The sequence below is a fragment of the Myotis myotis genome, unplaced genomic scaffold, assembly GCF_014108235.1.
Source record: "Myotis myotis isolate mMyoMyo1 unplaced genomic scaffold, mMyoMyo1.p scaffold_m19_p_3, whole genome shotgun sequence".
In the NCBI taxonomy this organism is placed as follows: domain Eukaryota; kingdom Metazoa; phylum Chordata; class Mammalia; order Chiroptera; family Vespertilionidae; genus Myotis; species Myotis myotis.
The window spans coordinates 139590686-139607495 of record NW_023416335.1 but is presented as its reverse complement, the minus strand read 5'-3'; the positions used below and the strand labels follow the sequence as shown (position 1 = coordinate 139607495).

Sequence of the window (16810 nt, the reverse complement as noted above, 5' to 3'; positions counted from 1 at the left end):
ACTTGCATTGCTGGTGAGAATATTTAACAAATTTCAGGTTACATGGCAACAAGTTTTAATAGATCTAAAGCAAAATTATAAAGATAGACTTATGTTCTTTACTTAAAAAGAACCCTGACTGATAAATTCCTTTCGATTTCGATACCCTCAGATGTACCTGGAGGCTAATGATATAAAGATTAAAACATAATTCAAATGATCAGGTACAGTAAGCTTGATGCTTTTCTTGAGGGGTTTGTTGAAAGCATACAACTCTTGCTTTAGGCTAATTTCTGATTCATAATTGTTTCATATTGCTTAAAGGTAGGTGTGTGTGTGTGTGTGTGTGTGTGTGTGTGTGTGTGTGTGTGTTTGCTGGACATTGTTTTGTCAATTTTATCAGAATCACTGCTGTTCGAGAATATTGTCTGTGTAAAACAATGCTGTAAGACATACTTCTGACCTAATTTTGCTCCCTCTACACTCAGAATTTTGACTTTATGGGTGGGAAGGGAGTACCCATTTCCAGCACTACTATGTATCAATACGTAGAGTGGTTCTTTAACCCAGCGTTATGAAAAGAACAAGAGGTTAATATGTCATGTTCCCATATTCTGAAACAAGAGCTGTCTGCTTGTCCTTTGTATTCCACTTGGTGTAAGGCACACGGGTACAGTCATGGGGTGTCAGGTATGCTGGCGTGTGGCTTGGGTAGTAAAGAGCGCTGCTCTCTCAGCTTCCTTGTTGGTGCTTTGCTATTTGGATATAAAAAAGGACCTAATGCTGCTTGCTGCAGCCTGCCTACTCTATGGGGTGGGGTGAGGAGGAGCCATGGAGGGAGAGGGGAAGGGCTCAAACATGCCTAGCACCTCTGGAAGTCCGGTCACTCAGGATGGGGCCCCAGGTTGGCTTTGCAGGACTGGCCACCAGGCTGCTTTCTTGTGGCTTCCTGAGCCAGGTGACAGGTCCTGGTGCCGCTGGAGGCCTGGGGAGATTCCAGGTGCTCTGGGGACTCCAACACGGTGGCCATGAACCAGAGAGTGAACTTCCCGGAAAAGAAGCTCGCCCACTGATGAGCCAGGTGAGCCTTGGGGAGACCCGAGTGGTAGAAAGTGGCTTCCCCAGGGTACTTGGCACTGGCAGAGGAGCTGTCACTGGGAGTGGAACCCAGGTGGCGCTGGTAGTAGTCATGGGTGGCCACGAGCGAGCTGCTGGAGGGGAAGGCTGCCGTGCTCTTCTTGCTTGTAGATGGGTGCGAACCTGGGTGACCACCCCTCAGGGACCTTGGGGTATGATCACAGGTGGCGGGAATGGGATGCTAGGCTGGAGAGCCCATTTGCTCCACAACCAAGATTGTGGGGGCCTTTTTTTTTTTTTTTTGTCCACTGCTGTTTAGTGAGTCCATCATCACAAAGAAATAAGAGCTGGGTATGATTCCTGTGCATTTTAGTACAGCCAACTGCAAAGGCTGGACAGTTAATTCTCATGTTAATCTTTAGCTTCTCCTCTATCAAATGCTGATCTTTTAACTTCTGTTGGCCAGAGGAAGTGTTGACACTCATACCACTCTTCTAGTCTGTATCCCAGAGATGTGTGTGTGTGTGTGTGTGTGTGTGTGTGAGAGAGAGAGAGAGAGAGAGAAAGAGAGGGGGGGGGGAGAGAGAGAGAGAGAGAGAGAGAGAGAGAGAGAGAGAGAGAGATGTAGTTATCAGTGGCTTATGAAAATTTTTGCCACCCCCTACCCCAGAATTCCTCTGCAGCCATTTCCCTGGCTGACTCGTTCACTAACTTTCTGCTTTTGCACTGATGCTTTCTCTGCGGGGAGTGCTCTTCTCTACATTCACTGATTTATTGCCTCCATCGCAGCATTTCTGTTGCAGCTTAATGTTACCTCTCAGGGAAGTGTTTCCAGAGTAGCTAAGACATTTCACTTCCAGTCACTTTCTCGGCCATTACTTTATGCCATTTTCTTCAATTTACACATCACTTCTTGAATATATCATACTTATATTTATATTTATTTATATCTCCCTCATGACAATGTAAGCCCATGATTTCAGAATTCTTGTCATATTTGTGATATGTCGAGTCTTTAACAGATGTATGTGGAATGAATGAACACAGGAGTGAATATAGGCTACATACTCAAGTAGGCTAGCAATACCGTCCACTGGTAGAGAGTCAAATGATGCCGGGAAAGAGCCAGGACCCTGCAAAAATATTATGTAAGAAAGGGAATGAGTTTTGTGGAAAAATAAAAAGCAGCGATTAGAGGGGAAGAAATCCAAAGTGTGGACAACATTTTGAATCTAATGACCTTACCCATTATTAGCTGATAGCGGGAAACATTAAAGAGGGGGGAAATGTGTTGGGTTTGGGGAACTGAGATTATTGTGACAGAACCTAGGAATTCATACAGAGGTGATGTATTTTGGAGGCAGTTGGGATAACCAGCTCTCTTGCTCCTTTAAGGCTCCCGATTGGGGCCTGAAGGAGGAACCTCGGTTCACAGAAAGACCCAGGTGTGCACTAATCAACTGGAACCTATGAAAGCAGTGGTTCTTCAAGTGTGTCACCTGGGCCAGCAGCTTCAGCACCACTTAGGAACTCGTCAGGAATGCAGAGTATCAGCTCCATCCAACACCTACTGAATCAACAACTCTGTGGGTGGACCAGCAGTCTGAATTTAGCCAGTCATCCCAGTGATTCTGATATACTCTAACGTTCTCAAACCACTATCTTAAAATTAACAGATAGATGCCAGGCCTATGGAAACATAAACACTTAACATAAAAAAAGACATTTTAAAGTCTCTTCTTTGTTGTATTAGCTGTGTTTGGTCAAGGGAAAGAGAATATCAAAATAACAATGGCACTAATCTTTAAAATAGATAAGCTAATGATATGTCGCACCTGAAATGATTGTCTTGAGTTAGATTCAGCTTTGGACAATTATGTGTTTTGAAAGAATTATATAATTTAAGAAATACAAAAATACACTGTAGTCACTTGTGTATATTAAACAGCAAAAATATTATAGTGAAAAATCCTACCATTAGCAGAGCTAGGACCTTCTCCTTTATTATAGACTAGAGGCCCAGTGCATGGGAAATCATGCACTGGTGGGGTCGTGGCCTGTGGGGATCGCCTCGCTGTGGGAGCACTGCCCATCCAGGTCAGCTGAGCGGCTGTGGACCTGCCCTCTGAGTGGCTGCTCTCTGGTCTGGCATCTTCTGTGGAGCCGGAGCACTCGCCTCTCCAGGGGACTTGACTGGGGCCAGGCCCAGGGGCAATAGCACTGAGAGGAAGTGGAGTAGGCCTCAGTCCCATTGTGGCCACAAACCCACCTCCCAGCCTCCAGGATCAGCTCTGAGAGCCCGGGGGTGGCACTACACAGTCCATAGGCCGTCCAGAGAAGGCAGCAGGAAGTGAGGAAGAGGAGCCTGGGATGAGGAGGCTACGATCACAGCCTGAGTTCCTCCCTGTCAGCCCGGGGTTCGCAGTGAGAGCAGCCACTCATCCCAGTCAGCCAAGCGATGCTCACACTGTGGTAGCACACTGACTCCCACCCCACCCCCTAGTGGTCAGTGCACGTCATAGCAACTGGTTGACTGGTTGTTCTGGTCATTCCACTGTTTGGTCGCTGGGCTTTTATTATATAGGATAGGTCTGAAGTTCTTTTATTTATTTATTTTTAAAATACATTTTATTGATTTTTTTACAGCGAGTAAGGGAGAGGGATAGAGAGTTAGAAACACCGATGAGAGAGAAACATCAATCAGCTGCCTCCTGCACACCCCCTACTGGAGATGTGCCCGTGACCAAGGTACATGCCCTTGACTGGAATCAAACCTGGGACCCTTCAGCCTGCAGGCCGATGCTCTATCCAGTGAGCCAAATCAGCTAGGGCAGTCTGAAGCTCTTTTAAAGTCCTATATTCAGGAAATGATTCACAGTGTATATCTTTTTAAATTGTATTGTCTTAAATATTATAATTGTGTAAGTCCATCTGTTAATTTAAAATACTTCCTTATACAGGATGTTGTTTCATAAAATTTTCTTAAAATTCTGATACCCATTCCAAATAGGATAGGCAAGGATAGCTACAAGGTAATTAATACCTCTGGTTTTACTCAAAAAAGATATTGAGAGGTCCTTCAGTTCAAAATAAAACCTCCTTAACTTTATTTATTTATTGCAGTGCTCTTTAAGTATTTTCCATCACAGATTCCCCCATTTTTTCTTCTATAATGATATTTCATCTGTTCCTGTAGTATTTTAGGAAATGCTGGAACTATAGGAGGTAAAAGACCCAAGTCTTTGTGCTATTATAGCCACCAAATGAATTTTAGCCTAACTTCCTCACTTGGTGACTATAATAGCACAAAGGCTTGGGTCTTTTACCTCCTATACTTCCCATTTCCAGCTACCTTAGTGATGGTGTTTTAAATAATATGAAACATATTAGTAATTGTTTTATTTTAGTAAATTGGTAAATGATAAGGCCTGTGATAGATAACTCACTGATAAGAAAGCTTAAAAGCAAAAAACAACAGTGCTTTATTATTTTTTCATATTTCTTAGATGCAAAAGCTGCATCAGTGAAAATGCACTGACATAATGGCAAAGTAGCCAGCTGGCTGGAATAGCAATGGACCTGGATTGTTTGTGTTGCTATAGTGGATGTTGTAAGTTCCCCTTTGATCAAACTCTGGTTAAAGTGTGATGGCCAAATAGAACAGCTGATTTCCTCTTCCCAGCGGGTTGAAATGGCCTCAAAGACAATAGGAGGGCTTTCAACAGCCAACTGGAGTGTCTTTTAAGTATTTTATTACTCAAAAATATTGTAATTCCTTTATTTTCCATATCTATCCAACACCAACCACATTTCCTTGTTAAGCTAAGAAAAGATTACAGAATGGGACTATACCTTATAGACATATTGGAGACTCTCTGGAAACGTCACAAGTAAATTCCTAACAGTTAAAATATGTGGGCTTTATCCATTTGGCTCTGGTTATAGTGAGGTTAATTATAACTCATATACACTTAAAATTGGGTTGTGCCATATTTAAAAGGTAATTTTGGGGGAAAGGAAGGGGATTGTTGTTGCTTTGGCCTTTATTTACTCCTATTATTGTCTTTACACTGACTTCTATGCTAGCATTAACAAATATTTGATTAATAAATATATAATTACCTCTTAAGTGCCTGACAGCAGAATAGCACCTTGGGTAAAAACTAAATAAATAATAAAGATGAAAGACCCTGAGTTTGATGGTTAGAGAGAATAATGTAAAAAAAAAAAAAGTGATGATAAAATAGACAAAGTACAATAGATGTGTATACAAAGTACCTTACAAGCACCAAAAGGAAATAAATAATAATTTGTACCCTGAAGACTTCAACAAGCAGTATAATTTAAATGGGCCCATAAAGAAAGCATGAGCCTTTTTTACATGTAGTCTGGAAGAAATCAGAAGGAATGCAGGAGTAAAAGAGCAGGGGAATATAGAAAAATTTGGTTTAGGAGATGTTAAAAAAAACAATAGGTGGACAGTAGTTAAAGAAATAAAAATATTTTATAGGGGAAAAGAGACTACAGTGTAAAACTGAGCTTAATTCTGAACACAACAAGAAAAAGTGGGAAATTATAGCCGATAAGCAGAATGTGGGGGCCAGTGGGTGGAAAATTACTAAGAGGACATATCAGGGTGGGGGGATTTATGCTAAACCTACTCAACAGGAGTCTTGCTGAAGGTTGGCTAGGATGATCAACTGCTGAGGGAGAGGAAGAGAAATTTGACCAGATATTGAGAGTGATCAGATATCAAGAGAGGGGATTCTCTCTGAACTGATCTAGCAGGATTCTTACTAAAACTGGGCATGGAGGCCCAGCAAGGGGCCAAGGTCAAAGCTACTGTGATTTTGCTAGTGCCCTAGGAATGTGGGCAGGGATGATAAGAAACAAAGGATCTGCAGGGCCATTATAGAGGGTGTGGACCTGTAGGTGTTAATTTTAGGGTTTTTGTTTTTTTTGTTGTTTTGTTTTTTTTTTCAAAGCAGGTCACGGTTTGATTCCTGGTCAGTGCACATGCCCCGGTTGTGGGCTGTGTGCTTGATCCCCAGTAGGCGGGGGAGGGACATGCAGGAGACAGCCAATTAAGGATACTCTCTCATCATTGATGTTTCTATCTCTCTCTCTCCCTTCCTCTCTGAAATAAATAATTTTATTTTATTGTTTTTATATATATTTTTAAAAATATATTTTATTAATTTTTTACAGAGAGGAAGGGAGAGGGATAGAGAGTTAGAAACATCGATGAGAGAGAAACATTGATCAGTTGCCTCCTGCACACCCCCTACTGGGGATGCGCCGGCAACCAAGGTACATGCCCTTGACTGGAATCGAACCTGGGACTCTTCAATCCGCAGGCCGATGCTCTATCCACTGAGCCAAGCCAGTTAGGGCAATCATTTTTTTTTTTTAAAGAACTCTTTCATGGCAACTATTGAAAATGGATGATGCAAAGACAGGTAAACTGCTTAGGAAGTGACTATAAAAGTTTAAGTGGAAGAAGATAAGCACCTAACTGAAGAATGGATGTGGAGAAACCATGTCCAGAGGAGTCTGGGTTTGGTCTACGTGTATTTCTCTGCTTGAACCGCCATAACAAAATGTCACAGACTGGGTGGCTTAAACAACAGATATTTATCTTCTCACTATTCTGAAAGCTACAAACCCATAAGTACAGTGTTGGAAATTTATTTCTGGTGAAGACTCTTTTTATGGTTTATAGACAGCCACCTTCCCACTATGTTCTCATGTAACTTTCCTTCTGTACTCTCTCAGGGTGGAAGAGAGAGATAGTTTCTATTTATTTCTCCTATAACGACACCAGTTATATTGAAATAGGGACCTACCCTATGACCACATTTAACCTTAATTACCTCAGTAACAGCTCTATCTCCAAAATAGACACTTTAGAGGTTAGGACTTCAACATATGGATTTTGGAGGGGCTGAGGAAACAATTCAGTTCATATCACTGTGTAACTCTCAGGTAGTTCTATTCTTGTAGCTACAGGTTCAATCACCATATACTCACTGGATGAGCATTATGCTAAGTGAAATAAGCCAGTCAGTGAAAGATAAAGACCACATGATCTCACTCATTTGTGGAATATAAAGAACATTATAAACTGATGAACAAAAATAGATACAGAGGCAAAGAAGCATTGAACAGACTGTCAAACTACAGTGGGAAGGCAGGGGAGGGTTGGGGGGAGGTAAGAGATCAACTGAAGAACTTGTATGCATGCATATAAGCATAACCAATGGACACAAGACACTGGGGGAGGGGTGGACAGCATGTGCCGGGGGGTAGGGGAGGCCAGGGAAAGGTCAATGGGGAAAAAAAGGAGACATAAGTACTACTATTTGTAATATTTTAAACAATAAAATAATATTTAAAAAAATAAAGTATATGTCATATACACACTTTAAGGTCAAATCCTACAGGAATCAGGAAGATCACACAAAAGAATGAAGCAGAAGAGAGATGGTAAACATGACCATTCCAAAGGGGGAAGTCACCCTGAGGTCTAGCCGTTGCTTCCTGTAGAAATGCACAAACATGGAAAGGAGGGCTGAGAATTGCCAAACCATTAGATTGTTCAAGTGAAGTCAAGAATCTGGACTTTTGTTAGAAATCTCCTAATCTCTCTCTATAAAAGCCTAATGTGCAAATTGTCCCTGTAGGAGTTTGACCGGGAGACTGATAGCTTGCTATGACATTCACTGACCACCAGGGAGTGGTGTGGAATGAAGGAAGACCCTGGCTGACAGCCAGAAGGCCCCCATCAACCCTGATTGCCGGCCAGACCTAGGGACCCTACCTGTGCAAGAATTTTGTGCATCAGGCCTCTAGTTTAAATATATTGTTAATTGTCTTAACTATGATCTCAATGGATAGTTAAACAAATAAATTTCTTCAATGGCAAATCGTCTATGAAATCACAGGGAACTATATACCATAAGAGACAATGAACATTCTCATATATGGCCATGTAAATTTCCTAGGTCCCATAAAGTTTCCCACAGAGGTACTGGTGCTGAAACCTGCTGTACAGAATGAAAATGTACTACTTATGAGAAGCTGGACCACACAGGCACAAAACTATCTGAGGTCATTTCCAAGGGTTTAGTGCAAGACAGGACAAATCTAACTCAGATCCATTTCCCAGCCACAGCATCCCTCAGCGGAGCTGGCCTCAGATCTGCCTGAGAGACCTGTTATGGCAATAACTAATTAATTTTATTTAAACTATTATATGAATCAACACTGTACAGGCTAAGCACACATTTGTATCTGTGATGTAGAGGAGGAACACAAGCCCTGAGAATGGACCCCTGACATTTAAAAAGTAAATAAAGGAAGAATAGCCATTAAAGAGACAAAGAAATCAGCTCTGAGATGATGTTGAGGAACAAATAGGGTTACTGATAAGTTTGAGATGGAGAAAAGAGGGAGGAGGCAACTATGTCAAATTCTGGATAAGTGTAGTTAAGTGAATGTTTGTGCCAAAATATAAAAGAGAGTAATAAGAAGTTTAACATTTGAAAGGTAGATGTGCCCTGGATGATTAAGCAAGGTACAAGCCACAGCCTGAATTTCTAAAATAGAGTGTCGTAGAAGTCAAAATGTGGTTATGTAGAGAATGAATCCAGGTGATCGTAATGATGACTGACTGAATGAGTCTTAAAGGAGAGGAAGACAAAGTTCCAGATATCAAATTCTTTATTAAATATGAGCAGAATTATACAAAATGTAGTAACAAAGATACTTTTTTTAGGTCCATTCTGGATTGTCTATTACTTTGTTAGCTAAATTATATGCTTAAATATAGTGATGGTTGATTTCAATTATAAACTAATCACTATTCATAGTTTTGTTGTTGTTTTTGTTAATCCTCACCCTAGAATATTTTTCTATTAATTTTAAGAGAGAGAGGAAAGGAAGGAATAGAGAACACTCCTGCACATGCCTTGACCAGGCTGGGGATCGAACCTGCAACCCCCATTTGTGCCCTTGACCGTGAATCGAACCTGAAACCTTTCAGTGCACAAGCTGATGCTCTAACCACCAAGCACACCAGCCAGGACTACTATTCATATTTTAATTGATTTTGCATGTTTAATTATGATTTTTTGAATGTTTAAAACCTTAATGCATAGTAGAAATTATTATTTTTGTATTGTAGCTACTGACGGATTTGTTTGTGGTACCACAATCCAGATGCTGAAGTCACAGCTGAGGAAGGAGTTTGCCAAGGGCCCAAAGGAATTGTCATGGTTTCACATGCCTCTCAGGTTACCAGTCATCACAATTCCTAACATATTAGGGGCAGCCCAGGTCTAAACATCTACTCATACTGCAGCACTTGAGTCAGTGGGCGGGGAGAGAAACTTTTCCTCTATCCTCTTAGGTTTAGTGTTTGGGGGTGTGCAAATTACACTGACAAAAGCTAGATTATCCGGAGAAAAGAGAGATTTTTTTATTCATGTATATGTGTAGTTGTTTGCAGAAAATGTGGCGAGGTGGTTAGAATTTGGCTCTCATCTTAATAGGGGAAAGGGAGTGGGAGAAGGGCACTCATGGAAAAATAAAGGACTTTTTGGAAAGATAAGTGGGCCCATAGAAGGAGAGATAGGAGATATGGTAGTTTTGTGACAATGTCTGTTTAGGTGATTTCTTACACCTACTTCTTGTCTCAGGTGATAGGAGGCAATCTTCTCTGAGTGTAAAATTCGAAGGAGAGAATATATGACAGAATTCCTTTGGGATGCTCTGTTTTTCGGGAAATAATGTGAGTTCAGAAAACAAAAGCAAAAAAGAAGCAACTCTTCACCCTATATTTTGGATCCCTTCACCCTAAATCTATAGTTGTTATCAACGTGTAGAAAATTTCACTAAATCCACAAAGGGAGTAAGGCAAATTCTCATATTAAATATTTTGCCAAGGTTGGCTTAATGTTTTTAATGTTTTTGTTGTTAATCCTCACCTGAGGATATTTCCCCCATTGTTTTTCAGAGAGTGGAAGGCCAAGGAAGGGGAAGGGGGGGAGGGAGCGAGAGAGAAACATGGATGTGAGAGAGATACATTGGCTGGTGGCTATTGGCTGTCTCCTGGCTGGGAGTAGGGAGTGAACCCGACACCCAGGTACCTGCCCTTGACTGGGAATCCAACTTGTGACCCTTCAGTACATAGGCTGACGCTCTAACCACTTAGAAACAAAGGCCAGGGCTTAACTTTATTTATTTTTTATTCTTCACCAGCGGACATGCTTAGAGAGAGGAAGGGAGAGCGAGAGCAAGAGAGATCAATTGGCTGCCTTCTATACCTGCCCCAACTGGGGATCTAACTGGAAACCCAGGTATGTCCCCTGACCAGGAATCAAGCCAGCAACCTTTTGGTGCACAGGATGATTCTCCACCAAATGCGTCCTCCCAGCTGGGCATGACAAATTCTTATCAAATCAGGTGGGGAGTTAATTCTAAGGGAGGGAGACCTTTGATATTTACATGACTTCACCAAATAGGAGGGGTAAAGGCAACAGATTCTCTGAAGCCACCAAGCAAATATCTCCAGGGTTCAGACTCATGATGCTTGCCACTAGCCTGTGTACACTCTCATAATTCATTCTATTCTGTGCTGATTTGTTCCAGCATAATCACAGAATCAGTATAGTCCCATATCTTAAGTATTTCCTTCATTAGCTTACTGACTTTTCCATACTAATTAAAAGCAAACACAGAAAAGATTAATAGGTTGAGATGGAGATAGATAAAGTAAATATAATTATTTCATTTCATAATTAAATGGCCTGCACTTTTTTCTCCCACATTTCTTCACTTTAAGTAGAGAGATACAAATGCAAAACACTGGGGAAGTAGAAAATGTTTGATTTTCCTTCTCACCTTTCCCTGGCCCCTGCTCTCCAGCACTGGCTTGTGAACTGATGCTGAACTTTGTCCCTATTCTCAGAACTAACTAAACTCGTTGTAAATAGCCTCACTAACTTCTAATATTTTAAGTAATATCCCTCATGGAATTAATTCACATTGTAGACCAGGGGTGGGGAACCATTTTTTTTTGCCAAGGGCCATTTGGATATTTATGGCATTATTCGCAGGCCATACAAAATTATCAACTTAAAAAGTAGCTTGCTATATTTGGTCAAACATTAATGAACCCACCCCTAATGCCTTGGCAGGGCCAGACCAAATGATTTCGTGGGCCCCTGCTGTAAATATATATTGAGAACTTACTCTTTGCCAGGCACTATGCTCAACCCCATGGACCCTGCACTCAGAGGTCTTAATTAGAAGGACATTAGAATAGGGATTATTAAAGCTTAAAAAAATTGAGACTCAAAGGATACTGGATAGTACAAGCAGCAAAAGTTGTAAATATTTTTGATTAGGATACCTTTTAACATATATCAAAACATACATATAGGTAGCTCTAAGCTCTCTTATTTTATCTTATTATTTTTTATTGATTTAATTTAATTTAATTTTAATTTAATTTTATTTTAAACTATAGGCCTGGTGAACAGATTCGTGCATCGGCGGGGTCACTTGGCCTGGCCTGCGGGGATCAGGTCAAAGCCAGCTCTCAGACATCCCCTGAGGGGTCCCAGATTGCGAGAGGGCAGTTCTCGGGTGATGCACCCTGGAATTGGGCTCTCTCTTCTCTGGTTCCAGGTGTGTCACCCGAGAACCACAGCTGCCAAGTCACTGCAGCTTAGCAGCTCCTGCATTGAGTGTCTGCCCCCTGGTGGTCAGTGTGCATCATAGCTAACCATCAAACGGTCAAACTGTCCAATGGTAACTTAGGCTTTTATATATATACTAGAGGCCCGGTGCACAAAAATTTGTGCACTCAGGGGGGGCGGGGGGTCACTCAGCCCAGCTTGTGCCCTCTCGCTGTCTGGGACCCCTCAGGGGATGACCACCTGCTGGCTTAGGCCCACTCCCCAGGGGATTGGGCCTAAGATGGCAATCTGACATCCCTCTGGCAGCCTGGCAGCCCTCAGGGGATGTCTATTTGCTAGCGGGGAGCAGCAGTCAGACATCCTTAGCACTGCTGAGGAGGCAGGAGAGGCTCCCACCACCACTGCTGTACTGGCAGCCATCAAGCTGGCTTGTGGCTGATCAGAGTTCCCCCCCTGTGAGAGCGCACTGACCACCAGAGGGCAGCTCCTGCATTGAGCATCTGCCCCCTGGTGGTTAGTGTGTGTCATAGTGACCAGTCTTTCCCAGTCTTTCTGATGTTAGGGTCAGTTTGCATATTACCCTTTTACTATATAGGATAGAGGCCTGGTGCATGGGTGGGGGCTGGCTGGTTTGCCCTGAAGGGTGTCCCGGATCAGGGTGAGGGTCCTGCTTTGGTTCCTGGCCAGCCTGGGTAAGGGGCTGATGGCTGTTTGCAGCTGGTCACGCCCCCTTCAGGGTGGGGGTCCTGCTGGGGTGCCTGGCCAGCCTGGATGATGGGCTGATGGCTGTTTGCAGCTGGTCACACCCCCTTCAGGGTGGGGGTCCCCACTGGGGTGCCTGGCCAGTCTGGGTGAGGGTCTGAGGGCTGTTTTCAGGCTGGCGGTTGACTGAAGCTCCCAGCCTCTTTTTTTCTTTCTTTCTTTCTTTATTCTGGGATTTATTTACCTTCTATAGCTGTCACTGGAGCTGAGAGCCGGCTCCAGCTCTGAGGCCCGGCTCCAGCTCTGAGGCCTTGGCTGGCTGAAAGCAGGTATCTGGGTTTGTTTAGCTTCTATAAATTGAAACTCTGTTACCATCACTGGCGCTCTAAGCTCTGAGCCCACTGCCGGCTGAAAGCCGGTACCTGGGGTTTGTTAACTTCTATAATTGCAACATTGTTGCATCCGGAGCTCAGAGCTGGGCTGTGCAGGCGGGGAACCTTGGCTTCCTCCATCGCCTGGGCAACCAAGCCTCATGTTTGCTTCAGCTGCGTGGCTGCCAGCTGCCATCTTTGTTGACAGTTAATTTGCATATCTCACTGATTAGCCAATGGGAAGGGTAGTGAAGTTACGGTTAATTACCATGTTTCTCTATTATTAGATAGGATATGTGTGTGTGTGTGTGTGTGTGTGTGTGTGTGTGTGTGTGTGTGTATGTATGTATATATATACCAGTAGATATCTTTATTGATTTCAGAGAGGAAAGAAGGAGAGAGCGAGATAGAAACATCAATGATGAGAGAGAATCACTGATCAGCTGCCTTTTGCATGTCCCACACCCAGGCATGTGCCCTTAACCAGAATCAAACGTGGGACCCTTCAGTTAGCAGGCTGATGCTTTATCCACTGAGCCAACTGTCTAGGGCTCTAGCACCATTTTAAAGACTGCCCTGATATTAAAATTGAGCAGAGCTAAACTTTACCATTTTAGAATTAATCTCTCAATAGAGGAGGTGGTCCCCACTACTCTTATTTATGCAGTATTTTTACCTTCTTCACAACAGTGTACTAATGAATCTTATGAAATGGTCCTGGTGGTAACAATGATGATGATGATGAAGTCAAGGTTGTTATAATAAAAAAGCTATAGTCATTATCAATATTGAGGATCTACATGTGTAGTCAACATGCCATATTATTTAAATACATTATTTCGTTTTATCTTTAAACAGCCCTGTGAAGTGGGTTTTATTACTGCCATTTTGTAAGACAAAGAGTCCTTAGAGCAAGTAACTTGCCTATAGACTCTTTGTTAATAAATGGAAAGAATTGAATTTAGTTATTGTGCTCTTACTATTATTCATAAAAGTATTAATTTAGGTAAAGGTTTTTATAATGCTAGAAGACATTTTCTGATTTTTAAAATTATTTCATGTTTCCATTTTGATCTAAACATACTTGCATAATAGGAGTACATATATTTTATTCAACTTCATAACTGCTGATAATGATGTTCCTTTAATATGTAATCATATCTAGTTCTACTGTAGATTGTCAATAAATCTAAAAACATAATTGACAACAATAATTTCACATGCATTAGAGTTTCTAAAAGGCTAGTTAAGCTGTTCATACCAATAAAGCAATTTAGCAGTATATATATATATATATATATATATATATATATATATATATACCTATATATACACATATATATATATATATATATATATATATATACCTATATATACATATATATATATACATATATACATATCATAGTCTGGAAATCTGTCTGTTGAGATATCTATTTCTAACAAGCTCAAGAAAATTACAGGAAAATGGAAAGGGAAGAAATATGTTCAGCTTATATACAGAAAATACTAAAAGAGTACTTATATGAAGGAAAAAGCAATTTGGGCCTTTTATGTTGCATGATTGTTTTGCCACAAAGAGCAATAAAACAGAAGAGATTGTCAGCTAATTTAATTGTTTAATTTGATTTAAGGAGTTACATCTACACATGAAACACTTGTTTTTTCCCTGCAAGAACTAAGGGTGAATTCTTTTTGTAATAGAATAGGCTAACTAATGGGGTGAGACGTTCAACTTGGGATAATGAAGTTGAGGGCTTCCAGCTGACAACTGATAAATTCTGCATCTTCTTCACCCCAGCTATGTAGAGTAGGGGCATAGACTTCTTTATTAGAGTCATATGTGGTCCACTTATATTCATTTTTTATTGCTTGACTTAATTTGTGTTTGAAATGGTTAAAATTATTTATATAAGCTGGATTTCTTTTTAAGAAGCAACAGGCTTTCCATATGTTTTTTTTTTTTTCAGATAAGTTGTAAATGAAAGTGTATTCATTACAAATAAGTGCTTATTTTCTGAATTCAGTAGTTATCTTGTTATTATAAAGCTTTTCTATGATTATTGAAGCAAATTCACAGAATAAATAAAAGTATAAAGAATAATCTACAAATAAGCTATAAATCTCCCATCCCCAAAACAACCAAGTGTATTATTCTGATGTTTTTCCTACCAGGCTTGCTTACCTGCTCTATTTACACAGTTTGGGTTACACCATCTATACAATATATTACCCTGCTTTCTTCACCTAATTTACATAATGAACAAGCACTACCACATAGTATGAAATATTATTTTGAATTATGAATTTTAATGATTGTATGCTATACTAACATATGGAATAAATTACATATAAGGAGGTTGTTTAGTCAACCATTACATTTAAGAAATTCATCAAATTTCTGATTTTATCGGCAGTCATTAGCAGAATATTCCTGATCTGATTGTATGTCTATAACCATTTATTTTTTTCTAAAAAACCCCAGCTATTTGAATTTAGATTTATAGCTTATGTGCCTGAAACTGTCCTTGGAAAACTTCATCTGTAGACATCAATTTTGAAAGCTATGTACTTTAAAACAGAGCATGCTGTTCGATCTCTTAGAAACCTTATTAGCCTGCTCTCAATCCATGCATTATTTTCATGACTGGTGGTATTTTTATCAGCAAAATGAGGCAGTATATTTTGGTATTTGTTGCTTGATAGTTGGCATTTGATATCTCCTTTATCATCCTAAATCTACTTTAGTGGAACTATTGTAAAGAACGCATACGATAACACCCTAGCCAGTATTATTCAGTGGTTAGACCAAAGAGTCTCAGGTTCAATTCCTGTCAAGGGTACGTACCTGGGTTGCATATTTGATCTCAGTCCTGATTAGTGTGTGTGGATGGCAACCAATCAATGGCTCTCTCACATCGATGTTTCTCTCTCTCTCTCTCTCTCTCTCTCTCTCTCTCTCTCTCTCCTCTCAATCCTACTTTCTCCCTTCCATACTCTCTAAAAATCAATGAGCCCTAACTGGTTTGGTTCAGTGCATAGAGTGTCAGCCTGCTGACTGAAGGGTCCCAGGTTCAATTCAGGTCAAGGGCATGTGCCTTGGCTGCGGGCACATCCCTAGTAGATGTGCAGGAGGCAGCTGATCGATGTTTCTCTCATTGATGTTTCTAACTCTCTATTCCTCTCTGATATTTTAAAATCAACAAAATATGTTTTAAAAATAAATAAATAAATAAATAAATAAATAAATAAATAAATAAATCAATGAAAAAAATGGCCTTGGATGAGTATTAACAAACAAACAAGAAGACATAAGATAATATATAAAAATGATTTTACACAGTGTCAATGACAGTTCTCTTTTTTCTTCTCTACGCAGAAGAAAGTGTTGAGTAAATTTTTAAAAACATTCACTTCTTTACAAATAAGAAAACAAACCTGAGGCTTTAATTAGTTATAGAATGTCTACTCTGACCTTACCTCTAGAATGGAACCATCTCCAAAGTAAACACTGGAGAAGTGATTAGGCCTGTCCACCAAATGGGGTTTCTGTCAATTCCATACAGAATAAGTGACATATGGCAGTAAAGAAAGGGAAGGGGACTTACATCTGCTTAACTCTATGAAGCAGGCTGTACCAAGCACTTTATATTCATAACGGAAGGTATTGTCTTCTGCATTTTGAAAGGAGGTAACTGAAGCATGGAGAGTGAGCATATTTACCTAAATATGTTTTGCCTAAATGTTACTAAATGTGTTCTGTTTATATTTTCATATTGGTGAGCGTGTACCTGCCACTCCCCATTTTATTGACAATAGAATCTCGAGCTATAGCCACATGGGCTTTCTTGACTGACACTTCAGACTGGAATAGGTTAGGGATAGAGTACAATTAAGATTTTCTAGCTTTAAAGTATCTGTTGCCTAGTAGGTGTTCGCGTGGAGTGGGGTGAGGTGTAAAAGTTCCACAGCCAAGAG

At 40.6% G+C, this 16810-nt stretch overlaps 2 protein-coding genes across 4 annotated transcripts in view; one reads left to right on the top strand and one right to left on the bottom strand.

Annotated features, from left to right (window-relative positions):
- The window catches only part of NAV3 (neuron navigator 3), an 840800-nt gene that overhangs the window by 691849 nt on the left and 132141 nt on the right, over positions 1 to 16810 (top strand). The window lies entirely within an intron of this gene.
- On the bottom strand, positions 863 to 16549 carry LOC118649693 (pancreatic progenitor cell differentiation and proliferation factor-like). The gene is made up of 2 exons (XM_036297001.1): positions 16441 to 16549; positions 863 to 1239 (listed from the first exon to the last, which is right to left on the bottom strand). The coding sequence occupies exons 1-2, from the start codon at positions 16547 to 16549 to the stop codon at positions 863 to 865; spliced, it is 486 nt and encodes a 161-aa protein (XP_036152894.1).